At 36.1% G+C, this 14,411-nt stretch overlaps 1 protein-coding gene across 7 annotated transcripts in view; it reads right to left on the reverse strand.

Annotated features, from left to right (window-relative positions):
- The window catches only part of LOC140849278 (serine/threonine-protein kinase TAO1-like), a 135,688-nt gene that overhangs the window by 5,187 nt on the left and 116,090 nt on the right, over positions 1-14,411 (reverse strand). For all 7 annotated transcript variants that reach the window (XM_073236279.1, XM_073236276.1, XM_073236278.1 and 4 more), the window contains 3 exons: positions 5,124-5,306; positions 3,520-3,591; positions 853-954 (listed from right to left, as the gene is read on the reverse strand). In XM_073236279.1, coding sequence (XP_073092380.1) covers positions 853-954; positions 3,520-3,591; positions 5,124-5,255 — 306 coding nt within the window. In that variant the 5' untranslated portion in view covers positions 5,256-5,306. The remainder of the gene's footprint in view (positions 1-852; positions 955-3,519; positions 3,592-5,123; positions 5,307-14,411) is intronic.

The raw sequence follows: 14,411 nt of genomic DNA on the forward strand, positions 1-14,411 counted from the left end.
CTCGTATGTGCCAGGTATGTTATATATATTAACTAATTTAATCCTCATAACCACCTCTGGAAGGAGACCCTATTATCATCCTTGTTTGACAGATGGAGAAACTTGGAAGACAGAGAGGCAGCCTGCGCTCTCTGCCACTGTTTGTGCTTCAACCACAGCCTCAAATTTAGGAGTACCATCACCACCAAATTAAAGCAAACATTGCAAATCTAAATAAATCTAAGTTCTGTATACTAAAATGATAATCAGCTGTAGCTTATTAAAAATAAAAGGTCATTCCTGTTTAAAGAAAAGTTAGCCTTTCTCTGAAAAGACATAATTACTGTGCCTATACTGTTGTAAGATTACTACCTTATCTTAGTTTCAACAATGGGGCAAAATTAATTTCCATTTTTCTGCAATAAAATGTCCCAATTTTCTACCCTTAGTATTATTCAGCCAAAGAATCACAATCAGTTCAGATTTCACCAGGATTCACCACCAATATTCCAACCAAGGTACTTGTGGTTAAATAGCTTACAATACATTTATGTCAAAAATATATGCTGATTTTCATCCTTTGATAGGATTGTTCTCACACAAATGTTTGATAAAGCATTTGAAGAATGATACCGCTAACACACATCAGAACATTCTCCCGTGCACGTAACGGTCAGCTGAATCTCTAGTCAATTGGCAAAGTTCTATTCTCTCTCACTGCCTGAGAGTTTCAGGTAAAGCTGCTCCTTTCTCAGTGTGAACTGACATTTCAAGGTGTTTGCGCATGGCTTTACACAACTATTTTGAGACATTTTTAAATTAATCATAAACCAAACCTACTAAAATTACAGCAAGGGGAGAGCAGATACCTACCCATGCTCGGTGCTCACGTAAATAGCAGCCTTTGTATTCCACGATGTTGGGATGTTTCAATGTTCGGAGAAACCTGACTTCCTTAATAATACCCTGCCATCTCTGTGGGGAGAAAAAAAAGAATAAAGGAAAGAATTAGGAACAGTTGCCTTTCCTTAGAAAACTATATAAGTACAAAAGTAATTATTAGATTAAAAAGTTAACAAGAACATAAAACTTTGCTTCATTTGTAATATTTAAATGTCAAACTAATATATTTTAAAGAAATTACATTCATATAGTTTACAACTCAATAACATAAAATTCATTCCAGGTAGTACATATTTTCATTTTCATAAAATTTATTATCAATGAGTCTTATAAAAATTTTACAACCACACACCAAGTCTGTTGAAAGCTATATACTACATATAGTGGTTTTTCTTCAAAATTTCAACCTCCCCCTTCTTTTTTGCAGCTTTATTGTTGTATAATTTACATACCTTAAAGTTCAGCTGTTGTGTTTTTGGCTTATATTGTCTACCAAATGTTGTTTTTTCTGCTGTTTAAACTCAAATCAATTAATTACCTAAATTCCTAAATGCTCATATTCTAAAATGCTAGTGAACACTTAGGTTATAACAGAGGGAAGTTCACAGAAAAACCAAGCAGCATGGAAACATTTTCCTACAGGATTTCACGAAGAGCCTTCCCACTGACGCCTACTAGTAAATAACAGATAAACCTTCAGCAATAAAAGCTACTCTATGACAACTTCAGAAACTTAGGCCATGTCCTAAATACAGTTACTTGTCAGAAGCAATCAGGGAACTCTGAAAACACAGGTACTTGGGTCCATACCCAGAGACTCTGGAGGCTTAGGAGATGGGGGATGGGAACGTGGAATCTGTTTTTCGTTCTTGTTTCAGTTTTTCCAGGCTTTACCGCTGACTTGTATCATATTTCTAAAGGTAGGGGAACTAGAATACAGAACTTTAAAAAATGTTTTGCACTAGAATTTAAGATCCTATATCTCCTATGTTATTTCATAAGCCCTCAAGAAAATATACCAAGATATTCACTGTGTAAAATGTGTAGGCTGTAAGATGCTAACTTCAGAAAGTGTCATATGGGCTTTACATTTCAAAATTGAGTGCTCTGGGAGGCAAACTCTCAAAACAAAACCAAGCTAAAACCTGTATTCTTCAATGAAAAAAAAACTTCCAGGAAGGATACACTATTAGATGAGAGAAGATGATGCCCTAGGTGAAACTTTTTGTTCTAGGCATGACTAATTAAACAGACTCCAACACAAGTCTGCTATGAAAGCTGGTTTTAAAGTTATACGTAGAATGGCAAATAAAATTAAACTTGTAAAAAATGGAGGTGTTTTAGGGGTTTTAGAAATTATTAAGAGTTTTTTTAGGTATCGACATAATGAAACAGTGATCAACCACAACAGTGTTATCATACCCATAAGTATGATTATCACAAAAACAGTATTTACAAAACAGAGATTACAGAAATGTAGAAAGCCAAAACCTTTAAAAATTAAAGACTGATCTAGCAATTCTACCTCTGGGCATATACCTATGTGCATAGCAGCATTATTCACAACAACCAAGGGGTAGAAGCAACTTAGTGTCCATTAACAGATGGTAGATGGACAAACTGTGGTGTTTTTACACACACACACACAGGAATATTATTCAGCTTTTAAAAAGAAAGGTAATTCTGACACACTACAACATAGATGAACTTTCAGGACACTATATTAAGTGAAACAAGCCAGTCACAAAAGGGCAAATAGTGAATAATTTCAATTACATGAGATACCTAAAGTAGTCAAATTGATAGAGACAGAAAGAGGAGAGGTGATCTCCAAGGGCTGCGGGGAGGAGGGAATGAGGTGTTACTGTTTGATGGGTGTAGAATATCACTTTTGCAAAATGAAAGAATTCTGGAGATGAATGGTGGCGATGGTTGCACAGCAATGTGACTGTCCTTAACACTACTGAACCTACACTTAAAGTGGTTAAGATGGTAAATTTGTTTTGTGTACTTTATCACAATTAAAAATAAATAAAATTTTTAAAGAATTAAAGAAAGACAAAGAGAACAGACTTAGAAAGTAATTTTATAAACTTATGCAATTAAGGAAGAACTAATCAGAATACTGATGAACTAAAGTACATGCAATACAGTATCAGTAATTTTATTTTTCAGATTATTACCCACTGCCTTATTTTTCAGACTAGATACACTGCTGCCAATGATTATTTGCAACAGCCGTTAAATAATTTCTCAACCATTAAAAATTTATATCCAGTATACTTACTATTAAATGTACCTTATTCTAGTTTACTTTCTCAGACATGATAATCCCTCTATTATAGAATAATCTGCTAAACAACAATTTAAAAAATTAAACTCATGTCAGCAGCACATATCTAAAAAAATTAAGAGTAAGGGACGCAGTTGGGAGGTTTCTGGGATGTCATGAATGTTGTTTATGGCTCTAGGTACAGGTTAAATGGGCACACGGAGTCTGTGGAAGAAAATTCACTGAGATAAACCTTAGTATTTGTATATTTTTCAAGATTTTTTGAAAAAATTCCCACCTATCCCCAATTAAAAATGGTATGGCTTTCTTTAACATGCCAATACGAACATATATATTTCACCTACCTCCATAGCCTTCTTTCCACTGAAAGGTATTCTCTTGATAGCCACCGCGTCATTGGTGTGCACATCTCGTGCCTAAAAAAGACAGAAGATCACTGTAAAACCTAACATTTATAAACTACCATGTCCAAAAAGATACCAAAACTGCTTTTAAAGAACATTAAAAACATAAGTAGTAAAAAGCATATCAAATTATCAAGGAACTGGTACTTTAGAAATAAAAATAATGCATGTTTATCTTTGAATGAGCTAGTTGAGAGGAAAAATATAGAAATTTGAACAGAACTATAAACAAACAAACAAATGACTAGTACAAGTCTATGCTAGGCCTGTAAATGTCAAAATTTCAATGAAATGGATAATTCTCTAGGAAAGAACTACTAACATTGATCTAGAGAAGAAAATCTGAGTAAAACAGTGGTGGAAGATTGAAAAGAATACTAATCATCTTTAAATTAGTTGTGAGGGGAGCAGTTTCACCAGGGGAACTTCCCAGGATAAAAGGGGAGGGAAAGGAAAGCTGTCCCACTAATCGTATGGAGGCGGTCTGACCCAGCAACTAAACCCTCACAAGCAGCACAAAATAGAAAGTCAGGGACCAATCTGACTTACAAATGTAGACAAGGGAACTCTAAATAAAAATTTAAAACCAAATATTACAGGGCATTAAAAGAATATTTCATTTGGATAAAATTTATTACCACAGAAATGCAAAATTTTGATACAGGAAAACATTTCATAATTTGCCATATTTTTTACAAATCAAAGGGGAAAAATATATACTTATACATATAAATGCTGAAAATGCAGAAAGAGCCCAACTCCAAATGTATTTAATGCCGGGAAGACCAAACTTAGAAAACCCACATGGGAAAGGTAATTCCTCAACATGATAAATCATGCCTATTGTAAACAACTATTAACTAGAATTAAGACAAGACAGCTAAAATGCTATCACCATTACTATATTTACCACTGCTGTGGAATTTTCATAAAAAAATAAAAGCATAACAGAAACATGAAAGTTAACTCTTTAGAAAGTAAGAGCCAAATTGTCATTATGTGTTTAAAAAAAAAAGATGCTATATAAAGAAGGCACAAGAGGATAGCTGCAAACATTTCAAATGAGTTCAGTAAGAAGGATTAATCATCTCTAGACATCTGTGGAAGAATTCACTGTATTTAAGATAGCCATTAAAATGAAAAAACTAAATCTGTAACACTACCAAAATATTAAACATCTATACAAACTTGTTGCTGAGAAAAAAAAGCAATCTTAATAGGAAGAAATAATGAATGAATAATCATAAAATGTGTGTATGGGACTTCAAGTAAGTCAGTGTTTTGCAATATTTGATTCAATAACAATGTAAGTCATAAAACTGCTCAAGTAGTGGAAACAACATGGAAATTAAAGCCGAATATCTTTCCCATTTTTTCAATAATCTAAGAAGCTCAATAAATAAAATGATCTCTTTTTATGTACCTAATGCAAGTGACTCTAAAATAGACTACTGCATATGTCTTTTTGTACTCCTGATTTTTACTCTGCCAGGACTGGATATTAAATAAATGCTGGTCACTGACATTAAGCCTTTAACACTTACAAAAAACACTGCTCCAAAGCCTCCCTGGGAAACTTTTTTGAAATCTGTGAAGCACTTCTCTGGATCTTCTTTGGAGAAGAGCTCTGCAATCTCAGGGTCCTTCAGGCTCTGTGCTTGGATAGTTGACGACATCCTGCTGGGCAGTCAGCAGTCGGATTCTAATTTTATGCTGCTCTCCCAATCCTTGGGAAATCGGTATGAAGGAAGCCACGGTGGCATAAGCAATTGTAGAGAAATGAGAAAAGAAAAAAGGAAAAGCAAAAGTTGCTAAGAATAATTAGTATATCATTTTCTGACTACATATATAAAATTATCTTAGACGTGGAATTTCACTGAAAAAGTGTTGCCTACTAGCACAGGAGTCTTTAACCCAGCTCATCATCACAATCACCCATGCTGGTTTAAAAAAAAGATTCCCACTATACATAGTATGTAAGTACATACTATAGATACACTTCTAAAAATTACATAAATCTATATGTACTGGAAGGCTTTCTGTATCAGTACTTAGAGATTTATCTAACTCTGATGCAATAAGCTCATCAGCAAAAGAGATAATATAGAAGGAAGACCATTAAAAACGTGCCCAACAACTCAAAATGTACCCATAATATGTTTCTAACAACAGGAAGATTCCCATCTATTAAGGACCTTCAAATGCAAGAAAATAGATAATAGATTTAATTCAGTAAGATTTCTTTTCCTTTCAGATACCACATGGTAGTGTTTAATAAACTCAACAGACATTCCTAAGAAAAATGCAATGGAAGAAAATAATGAATTTAACATAGATAACTGTTTCCTCCATAACCTAATTCATATTAAAATATGGCCTTATCAAATCTGCTTCATTATGTAAGTAGACACACTACAGAATTCCCTGGTGATTCTGGTATCAGTTCCTTTATATCAGATTACCAAATTTCAAAAATGGCAGCTATAAATGACAGGCTTCAGAACCTGGTTCTGGAATGACACTGCCTAGATAGGAATCCTGACAACAATTATTTGCCAACTATGAACTTGGGTAGCCTCATTTCCCAAATCTATAAAATGAAAGAAATAACCTACCTCCCAGAGTAGCTGTGAGGGTTAAATGAGGCAATAAATTTTAAGTGCAGACCAGCACTCAGGAGCAGTAGCCAGTACACTAAATGTTAGTTATCATGAACTCCCTAAATTTACCAATTAAAATTAAAAATTCCAAAAATTGATTTCATTAAACTGATAAGGGAAAATAAAGCTCTAGCGAGTGTTTTCTATGCCCAAAGCATATTTTTTAAATTTTTGAATGTTTTTAATTTTATTAATTTCAAAAAATGTGTAAACCACAGAGAATTTTTTGAGCCTGTCTCATTTTTAGTGAAGTCAACTGAACCAATTATAATGCTCGTTATTAAATTTCTAACAACATAAAACACATTTACATATCTTTTGCACTTCCCTAAATTAATACTACATTGCAGCAAAAATTCAAATTACTAGTTTGTATTCCTTTTCTAACATTTTTGAGGCTACATCATATTCTTCACATCTACCAATCACTCTGATCTGGAAGATAGTTCCCTGGAACAATGCTTCAATAACAATTCTTCCAAGAACATGTGACGACAGGAAAGTCATTTAGCTTATCACTCCTAAAATGAGATCGAACTAAATTCTATATAAACTGTCCCTATTCAATTTATACACCTGTGTAAAACAAACAGCCTACTATGTACCTAAGACCTTATTTAAGAACTTTCAATCATCAAATTACAGTACCTTTATTACAAGCATGACTTTATATAAAATTTTGAAAAAATTTTGCAAAGAAAGAAAAAAAACATTGTAAAAAATGAATACATCCATAGAAACTTCTGGAACAGTATGCGATTGCCTATATTTCAGATTAAGGTGTTATACAAAGGAAAATAAAATTTTACTTTTTTAGAAAAAGAAATCTTACTAAAAGCAGAAGAGATCCCAGATTTCACAAAAACATAAATTTAGAGAAACAAGATGCTCATTCTAAAGAACAGAATGGAAATCAATGAAACTAGACAACAAAATCTGTAAAATCAAAAGCTAGTTCTTTGCAGGGAAAAAAATGTCAATAAAACTGAAAGAACTCTGCCAAGCTAACCAAAGGAAACAAGAGGAAATTACCCAAAAGAGGGCATATTACTATATTCCTAAAGACATTGAAAGGATAAGCAAATAGCATAAACAGCTCTAAGCTTGTAAACTTGACAAAATAGCGGAAATAGACAAATTAGTTGGTAGTGGTGCTTATAAAATACCAAAACTCAGTCAAGAAGAAATAGAGAGCTGCCTCTCCCACCCAGACAGAGCAAATTCAAAGAGTTTAGGCCCAATAAGGCGTAAACTCAAAATCAGTAACAAACACTTACGTCTGATAAGGCCTAAACATGTCATAATGCCAAAAAACAAAGATAAGCTCAAACTTGAATGATCACAGATTTCTCATAAAATACAATGGAGGCGACAGAATGTTCAATAGTATCTTTAAAGTGAGGAAAGAAAAGAACTGCCAACCCAGAAGAGAATCCTTATCTAAGCAAAAGTTTTTTGGAATGAATTCAAAAATAATAGAGGGGGGGGGGGAGAGAGAAAGAGGGAGAGAGACAGAGAGATTTAGATGATGGAAAGCTAAGAGAATCTGACCTCCAGTAAGGGAAAAGTAAAACATTAAACAAAAGAAACCTCAAGGCTATATTACTACAACACAAAATACTCAGAGCATCAGAGCTAGGAATATTACAAGGAGTAAAAAGGGGCATTACATAATGTTATGATTTCATTCATCAAATTCTAAATGTATACTCACCTGATAAAAGAGCTCAAATTACACAAAGCAAAAATTGATACAACTGAAAAGAGAAAAGTCTGTAACTGGAACGCCACCACCATAGACCAACACTACCAACCAACAGGTCCTGATGACACTCCAGTATGTAGCCTGGCCACAGAATGTACAGTCTCCTCAAGTGGGCATTATGACATACACTGTGAGATCACATACTGGGTCATAAAACTAATCTTAACAAGTGAAAAAATTTCACTTAATACAAAATGTTTTCTGTTAAGAGGGTAATAAACTTAAAATCAGTAAGAAAACAGTTAAAAGAAAAACAGGACCTCAAGCGTGGAAATTAAATACACCTTGAGATAACCCATGGGTTAATAAAGACATTTCAAGGGCAAAGAGAAAACAATATGAATTGTGTGAAAATAGAAATACAACATGAAATTTACAGGATTCTTACACAGAAATTAAGGCACTAAATCACAGTAGAAAAAAAACTCCAAAGAATAATCTAAACTCCCATCTTAAAAATCTAGAAAGAGAAAAGCAAATAAAACCAAAGCTAAATATAGAAGGAAATACTAAAGAACAGAATGGGAATCAATGAAACTAGACAACAAAATCTGTAAAATCAAAAGCTAGTTCTTTGCAGGGAAAAAAATGTCAATAAAACTGAAAGAACTCTGCCAAGCTAACCAAAGGAAACAAGAGCAAATTACCCAAAAGAGGGCATATCACTATATTCCTAAAGACATTGAAAGGATAAGCAAATAGCATAAACAGCTCTAAGCTCGTAAACTTGACAAAATAGCGGAAATAGACAAATTAGTTGGTGGTGGTGCTTATAAAATACCAAAACTCAGTCAAGAAGAAATAGAGAGCTGCCTCTCCCACCCAGACAGAGCAAATTCAAAGAGTTTAGGCCTAATAAGTACAAAATTTAAAATCAATAACAAACACTTACGTCTGATAAGGCCTAAACATGTCATAATGCCAAAAAACAAAGATAAGCTCAAACTTGAATGATCACAGATTTCTCATAAAATACAATGGAGGTGACAGAATGTTCAATAGTATCTTTAAAGTGAGGAAAGAAAAGAACTGCCAACCCAGAAGAGAATCCTTATCTAAGCAAAAGTTTTGTGGAATGAATTCAAAAATAATAGAGGGGGGGAGGAAGAGAGAGAGAGAGAGAGAGAGAGAGACTTAGATGATGGAAAGCTAAGAGAATCTGAACTCCATTAAGGGAAATGTAAAACATTAAACAAAAGAAAGCTCAAGGCTATATTACTACCACACAAAATATTCAGAGCTTCAGAGCTAGGAAAATTACAAGGAGTAAAAAGGGGCATTACATAATGTTATGATTTCATTCATCAAATTCTAAATGTATACTCACCTGATAAAAGAGCTTCAAATTACACAAAGCAAAAATTGATACAACTGAAAAGAGAAAAGTCTGTAACTGGAACGCCACCACCATAGACCAACACTACCAACCAACAGGTCCTGATGATATTCCAGTATGTAGCCTGGCCACAGAATGTACAGTCTCCTCAAGTGGGCATTATGACATACACTGTGAGATCACATACTGGGTCATAAAACTAATCTTAACAAGTGAAAAAATTTCACTTCATACAAAATGTTTTCTGATAAGAGGGTAATAAACTTAAAATCAGTAACAAAACAGTTAAAAGAAAAACAGGACCTCAAGTGTGGAAATTAAATACACCTTGAGATAACCCATGGGTCAATAAAGACATTTCAAGGGCAAAGAGAAAACAATATGAATTGTGTGAAAATAGAAATACAACATGAAATTTACAGGATTCTTACACAGAAATTAAGGCACTAAATCACAGTAGAAAGAAAACTCCAAAGAATAATCTAAGCTCCCATCTTAAAAATCTAGAAAGAGAAAAGCAAATAAAACCAAAGCTAAATATAGAAGGAAATACTAAAGAACAGAATGGAAATCAATGAAACTAGACAACAAAATCTGTAAAATCAAAAGCTAGTTCTTTGCAGGGAAAAAAATGTCAATAAAACTGAAAGAACTCTGCCAAGCTAACCAAAGGAAACAAGAGCAAATTACCCAAAAGAGGGCATATCACTATATTCCTAAAGACATTGAAAGGATAAGCAAATAGCATAAACAGCTCTAAGCTCGTAAACTTGACAAAATAGCGGAAATAGACAAATTAGTTGGTGGTGGTGCTTATAAAATACCAAAACTCGGTCAAGAGGAAATATAGAGCTGCCTCTCCCACCCAGATGACAAACTGTGGCGGCTCAGGCTCAGACCTCAAGGAGGCACCGGCTTCCACTGCCTCAGCCCCTACAGCACGGCCATCAGCGCACTGCTGCCAAAAAGAACAAGGCACAGTGACAGTACGGGTGTCTGGGGCTGGAGGCGCAGCAGGGGGCATGGGAAGCAGGGTGGCGCAGGCTGGAGAGCTGGCTGAGCTGAGCGGGGAAGCTGTCACTAGGCGGTGCGGCATCCTCAGAGGGGGCCGTGTCTAACGGGGTTTACCCGCTGCTCAACACTGCCAATGGAGCAGTGAGGCCGACAGTGTTCAGCACACCTCCAGTGGACTTCCTGATTGCAGCTGGAGGATGCCACATCTCTATTCCCAGATGTCATGACTGGATACTGCCTGAACCATGCTGGCTTTGAGGCCTTGAACACACATGGAATTCAGCTCATCTCCCTAGCTGCACATAAATTCATCTCAGATATTGCCCACAATGCTCTGCAGTACCACAAAATGAAGGGAGTACACTTAACCATGGAGGAGTTGACCCCTGCCCTCAGTGAGTACAACATCAGTGTAAAGAAGCCACACTACTGACAGGATTGGTTTGAAGATGGCGGCATGAGAGGTGAGACAGAGGCCTCCTCCCAAAACCACATAGAGCATGAAAATATAATTAACACAACTAATCCTGAAAGAGCAAAAGGAAAGAAGGGTCTCTAGGAATGAAAGAATATTGGGAGAACTGTGTGACCAATCCAAACGAACAATATTCATATTAGAGGGGTACCAGAAGAAGAAGAGAAAGAAAAAGGCAAAGTGTCTTTGAGGAGGTAATTGCTGAAAACTTCCCCAATCTGGGGAAGGAGATAGTCTTTCAGGCCGTGGAGGTGCACAGATCTCTGAACACCAGGGACCCAAGGAAGACCACACCAAAACGTGTACTAATTAAAATGGCAAAGATCAAGGATAAGGACAGATTATTAAAAGCTGCCAGAGAGAGTAAACAGATCACACACAAAGGAAAACTCATCAGGCCATCAGCAGCCTTCCCAGCAGAAACCTTACAGGCCAGAAGGGAGTGGCATGATACATTTAATGCAATGAAGCAGAAGGGCCTCGAACCAAGAATATTCTACCTGGCAAGGTTATCATTTAAATTTGAAGGAGGGATTAAACAATTTCCAGATAAGCAAAAGCTGAGAGAATTTACCTCCCACAAACCATCTCTACAGTGTATTCTGGAGGGACTCCTATAGATGGAAGGGTTCTAAGGTGAAATAGCTGTCACCAGAGGTAATAAAAATGTACAGAATGCGATACCCAATATATAAAGAATGGAGGAGGAAGAAAAGGAGAGAGAGAAAAAAAGAACCTTTAGCTTGTGTGTGTAATAGCATACTAAGTGAGTTAAATTAGACTCTTAGATAGTAAGGATGTTACCCTTGAACATTTGGTCACCACGAATCTAAAGCCTGCAATAGCAATAAGTACATACCTATCCATAATCACCCTAAATGTAAATGGTCTGAATGCACCTGCACAAACATGACTCACAAATGACATGATCATATTCAAAATGGCCAGAATAAAATCCAAAATTTACTGCACATGCTAAAACAAACAACACACACATACACACGCCACTGGAGAATGTGACAAATTCTCAAGGAAAAGAAGGGACAGATGCCTATTTTGAGATGCCTCATGTTGTAATTATCACATAAAGACTTTAAAGCAACTATTATAACCATATTAAATGTGGTAATGCTTAATACTCTTATAAACTGGAAACACTAAACTTCTAGCAGAAAAATAAAAACTATAAAAAAAGTCCACATTGAGAAATTCAGAACTGAAAAATATAATTACCAAAAATGACAAAAGACATTGCATGGGCTCAACCACTGAACAGAGATGATAGAAGGGTGTGTAAACTTGAAGATAACAGAGCAGCAGAAATGATCTACACTGAAGAAAAGACAGGAAAAAACATTGGAAAAAATGAATACATCCTTAGAACCTTGTGGGACAGTATCAAAGTGTCTAAATTTCATATTATAAGGTGTTCTATGAAAGCAAAGAAAAAATCTTATTTTTTAGGTAAAATAATTCTTACTAAGAGCAGAAACTTTGACAAAAACGTAAATTTAGAGATTCAAGATGCTCAGCAAGCAGCAAACAGAGCAAATTCAAAGAGTTTAGGCCCAATAAGGCGTAAACTCAAAATCAGTAACAAACAGGTAGGCCTGATAAGCCTAAACATGTCATAATGCTAAAAAGCAAAGATAAACTAAAACTTGAATGATCAGAGAATTCTCATAAAGTACAATGGAGGCCAGAGAATGTTCAATAGTATCTTTAAAGTGAGGAAAGAAAAGAACTGCCAACCCAGAAGAGAATCCTTATCTAAGCAAAAGTTTTGTGGAATGAATTCAAAAATAATAGAGAGCGGGGGGAGAGAGAGAGAGAGAGACAGACAGAGAGATAGAAAGACTTAGATGATGGAAAGCTAAGAGAATCTGACCTCCATTAAGGGAAATGTAAAACATTAAACAAAAGAAAGCTCAAGGCTATATTACTACCACACAAAATATTCAGAGCTTCAGAGCTAGGAAAATTACAAGGAGTAAAAAGGGGCATTACATAATGTTATGATTTCATTCATCAAATTCTAAATGTATACTCACCTGATAAAAGAGCTTCAAATTACACAAAGCAAAAATTGATACAACTGAAAAGAGAAAAGTCTGTAACTGGAACGCCACCACCATAGACCAACACTACCAACCACCAGGTCCTGATGACATTCCAGTATGTAGCCTGGCCACAGAATGTACAGTCTCCTCAAGTGGGCATTATGACATACACTGTGAGATCACATACTGGGTCATAAAACTAATCTTAACAAGTGAAAAAATTTCACTTCATACAAAATGTTTTCTGATAAGAGGGTAATAAACTTAAAATCAGTAACAAAACAGTTAAAAGAAAAACAGGACCTCAAGTGTGGAAATTAAATACACCTTGAGATAACCCATGGGTCAATAAAGACATTTCAAGGGCAAAGAGAAAACAATATGAATTGTGTGAAAATAGAAATACAACATGAAATTTACAGGATTCTTACACAGAAATTAAGGCACTAAATCACAGTAGAAAGAAAACTCCAAAGAATAATCTAAGCTCCCATCTTAAAAATCTAGAAAGAGAAAAGCAAATAAAACCAAAGCTAAATATAGAAGGAAATACTAAAGAACAGAATGGAAATCAATGAAACTAGACAACAAAATCTGTAAAATCAAAAGCTAGTTCTTTGCAGGGAAAAAAATGTCAATAAAACTGAAAGAACTCTGCCAAGCTAACCAAAGGAAACAAGAGCAAATTACCCAAAAGAGGGCATATCACTATATTCCTAAAGACATTGAAAGGATAAGCAAATAGCATAAACAGCTCTAAGCTCGTAAACTTGACAAAATAGCGGAAATAGACAAATTAGTTGGTGGTGGTGCTTATAAAATACCAAAACTCGGTCAAGAGGAAATATAGAGCTGCCTCTCCCACCCAGATGACAAACTGTGGCGGCTCAGGCTCAGACCTCAAGGAGGCACCGGCTTCCACTGCCTCAGCCCCTACAGCACGGCCATCAGCGCACTGCTGCCAAAAAGAACAAGGCACAGTGACAGTACGGGTGTCTGGGGCTGGAGGCGCAGCAGGGGGCATGGGAAGCAGGGTGGCGCAGGCTGGAGAGCTGGCTGAGCTGAGCGGGGAAGCTGTCACTAGGCGGTGCGGCATCCTCAGAGGGGGCCGTGTCTAACGGGGTTTACCCGCTGCTCAACACTGCCAATGGAGCAGTGAGGCCGACAGTGTTCAGCACACCTCCAGTGGACTTCCTGATTGCAGCTGGAGGATGCCACATCTCTATTCCCAGATGTCATGACTGGATACTGCCTGAACCATGCTGGCTTTGAGGCCTTGAACACACATGGAATTCAGCTCATCTCCCTAGCTGCACATAAATTCATCTCAGATATTGCCCACAATGCTCTGCAGTACCACAAAATGAAGGGAGTACACTTAACCATGGAGGAGTTGACCCCTGCCCTCAGTGAGTACAACATCAGTGTAAAGAAGCCACACTACTGACAGGATTGGTTTGAAGATGGCGGCATGAGAGGTGAGACAGAGGCCTCCTCCCAAAACCACATAGAGCATGAAAAT

The sequence above is a fragment of the Manis javanica genome, chromosome 4 (assembly GCF_040802235.1).
Source record: "Manis javanica isolate MJ-LG chromosome 4, MJ_LKY, whole genome shotgun sequence".
Taxonomy (NCBI): Eukaryota; Metazoa; Chordata; class Mammalia; order Pholidota; family Manidae; genus Manis; species Manis javanica.